This window comes from Bactrocera latifrons, unplaced genomic scaffold (assembly GCF_001853355.1).
Source record: "Bactrocera latifrons isolate USDA-ARS-PBARC rearing strain unplaced genomic scaffold, ASM185335v1 scaffold_118, whole genome shotgun sequence".
Taxonomy (NCBI): domain Eukaryota; kingdom Metazoa; phylum Arthropoda; class Insecta; order Diptera; family Tephritidae; genus Bactrocera; species Bactrocera latifrons.
In genome coordinates, this window is record NW_017534608.1 from 950460 (window position 1) to 953424 (window position 2965).

At 39.7% G+C, this 2965-nt stretch overlaps 1 protein-coding gene across 1 annotated transcript; it reads right to left on the reverse strand.

Moving 5' to 3' along the window:
• Nucleotides 1–669: 669 nt before the first annotated feature.
• LOC108978121 lies at nucleotides 670–2737 on the reverse strand. Its single transcript, XM_018948247.1, has 2 exons — nucleotides 1815–2737; nucleotides 670–1466 (listed from the first exon to the last, which is right to left on the reverse strand). Exons 1-2 carry the CDS (start codon nucleotides 2684–2686, stop codon nucleotides 995–997), a joined length of 1344 nt encoding a protein of 447 aa, XP_018803792.1. The 5' UTR covers nucleotides 2687–2737; the 3' UTR covers nucleotides 670–994.
• Nucleotides 2738–2965: the final 228 nt, after the last annotated feature.

Sequence of the window (2965 nt, forward strand, 5' to 3'; positions counted from 1 at the left end):
GCGGCGACACGAATGACTTCTGTTTTGTTGTTGACACGAGAACACCATGTCCCCGTGTCACCGTGTTCGCTCCGACGGTCAGACGATTTATTGTCCTTTGTAGGCGGCTCAGTTGTTGTCATTGGCAGGCGAAGCCGCTTCTCCAGCTACTGCAAGCATTATAACGCTACTCATCGGTAGCCGCGCGTGTTTGTGCTTATGTTTATGCATACATTGAGAGTAAATAGGTGCTTCGAAGGATTAAACGACGCCTGTGGCATGAAGCATAAAATAACAACATCCCCGACACATTTGTAAATATGGAAATGATTTAGTGAGTACAAATGTAGTTGTGCTGACGAGTGRAATGTTGCCCATGGGACAAGCGCCATTCCCAATAAATATGGGCGATATTTGGTAGGACATGAATGCGAGAAACAGAATAAGAAGATGAGTGAAGTGATATTGGTTATCAATGTCTTATTAGCAAATGATAGTGATATTTAATTTTCATACTGTAGGGCTGGCTTCTCACTTCTAGCGCGGTGCATGGYAGGCCAACAGCAGTCAAAATGTATTTAAATGCCTTAGGTGCTAATACAGACGAATAAATTGAGAACAAAAATATTTATGGACGCACTCAAATGCGTTTATTTTTACCCAATGGGCAAATTTATGACATTAATTTAGTTCCATTGAAAAAATTTATTACAAAAAATTGTGAGAAATTATCTAAGTTCAATAAATACTGTAGATAAATAAAATAAATTTGTATCRCATTAATCATATAACACAAACACTCTAATATTACATACATATGTATACATATAGAGGGCTATATCAGCCGCACAATCTTATCGCGACCACCATTGCTCGCTTCTACTAATTAATCTTGTTTACACATGTACTTTACCATAACTTAACATAACAGTATATATACATATATACATATATATGAATSTAGCAAATGCCTTCTTCAATTTCCTTCGACCCCGTCACAACTGGAATCAAAGTCTCACGTAGTCCACGTTTCGGGCAATTCATATGGTCGACACCTATTCTCATTTATCCAACCCGCAATTGTTGTATTTGTTGCCCTCAATGCGTCAATCTCTAGTTTGACTTTATCAGCATTTTGCAAATATTCGCAGATATCCCACAAGTCATAAGGAGTCTCTTGGAGGTAATACTTCTCCTGCCATGTGAAATATTTTATGTGTTCCTCGGGATTCTGGTCCAAGTAAAGCAAGTAGTCTGCTAGTTCGCGTATGCTCGCAAAATCGCGAGCATTTATGTAAGAGTTCGGGGGCACGAAACGCGTRTAATTAGCACCACCGAAGACTACTGGCAACAAGCTGAAACCCAAGGCTTTGAAAAAGTTCTCGCCAACGTAGTCCTCGCACAGTTCTTCTTCAAAGGCCAAGAAAAACTTATACGTTTTATTCCCTCGACTATGTGGTATGAATTTGCAGAGATCTTCGCCACAGCTGCATATAAAAAAGGTAACGTTAAAAATTAAAACAAAATGAAATCTCATTGCTTTCGTAGAAGTTCGTTTGTCTGGTAACACACGTATCGAAGGAACGAAGCTTTTTTGACTTTTTTTACTTTTATACGTTTGTGAACTGAAATTCTTAGAATATCAACTGTTAGATCAGCCATACTCCAATAGAGGCTTTGCAAAAACTAGTCTCAGCAGTCTTGTTTAGATATTTGTGAAATTTGTAATAATTTGAAGTCACAKTCCACATATACCATTTCTTTCGCAAAAACACAGAACTTCTTAAGTCTACACCCCTTATCTTAATAAATGCCTTCAAGGCCGTAATACCAACCTATATTGGCCGCATTCGCCATAAGTGTGCACGTCCATATTTTGGGTTATACGCTCGATCAATTCATTACGCGCGAGATGACAGGGTCCATTCAATATGGTCAATGCCAATGGGGATGAGTCCAACACTCTTTCATATCTGAAATTTCTGAGCCTTTGTGATGTGAAGTTAGCTTGCGGCGCATCCCATTCTGGTTGCAAATTGGGCGACATAATCTTCGAATCATTCGTTCGCACTATTTTAAATGGCTGATGAATGAAATCGGACTTCAAGGAGTATGAAAATATTTTATCGTAAATACGCAAGTGGGAATTCGCCAACGATATATTACCGCCATTACTGTATTGTAACGGTTTGTCTGAGCTGAAAATTATTAGCGAATCGGTTGTGTCCACGTTGATAAGYTCACGACCGCTTAATATATCATCAAGAGTTGAATTTATAACGATAGCATCATAGCTTCGAGAGTSTTCCAATTGAGCGGCGTCCCATAATGTAACGGAACAATTGTTCCTTAAATTAACGAACGTAGGCACTTGGTCTCTTTGAAAATTTAAAAGTGCTATCGATTTTGTCTTCCTCCTAGGAAAAGCAGTGCTTTCTGCTGCTTCCCTACGTAAATTGRTTCTATAATTGTTAGTGTTGTTGTTATCACCACTGATCGATATAAATACTGCCAACAAGAAGATGGTCGCCAGTGCTGCTATGACGAGGCATACATACTTTCTTCGTCGATTTGTGCCCTGAAATTTATTCTTTCTTCTTCCACGTTTACGCACTCTGACCTTACGCTTGGCGGGTAATTGCTGCCTTCCCAATATAGGACTTTTGGAATGATCCGTATATCCCGATTCCGACTCGGCATCCGACATTGCTACCACTTTTTACATTAACGCGCCGACGAGTACTACATGCTTTGACCGCCGCTCTCCATCGACTGAATTGGGTTTCGACATTTAGAGCACTACCGGCGGCACAGAATAATCGGAAGCTCGTTTTTTTTATTATTTTATCGGTAATTTATTAGCCCAATAAAAGAGTRTGCTATAGGCAGGTAAAGTTGAGGCAAGCGCAGGTTGGGTTATCGCCTATCGGCTAGATAAGATTAACTCTGCCAATTTGTTGCGCTCTGTAGGCTTAACATGTCGAAT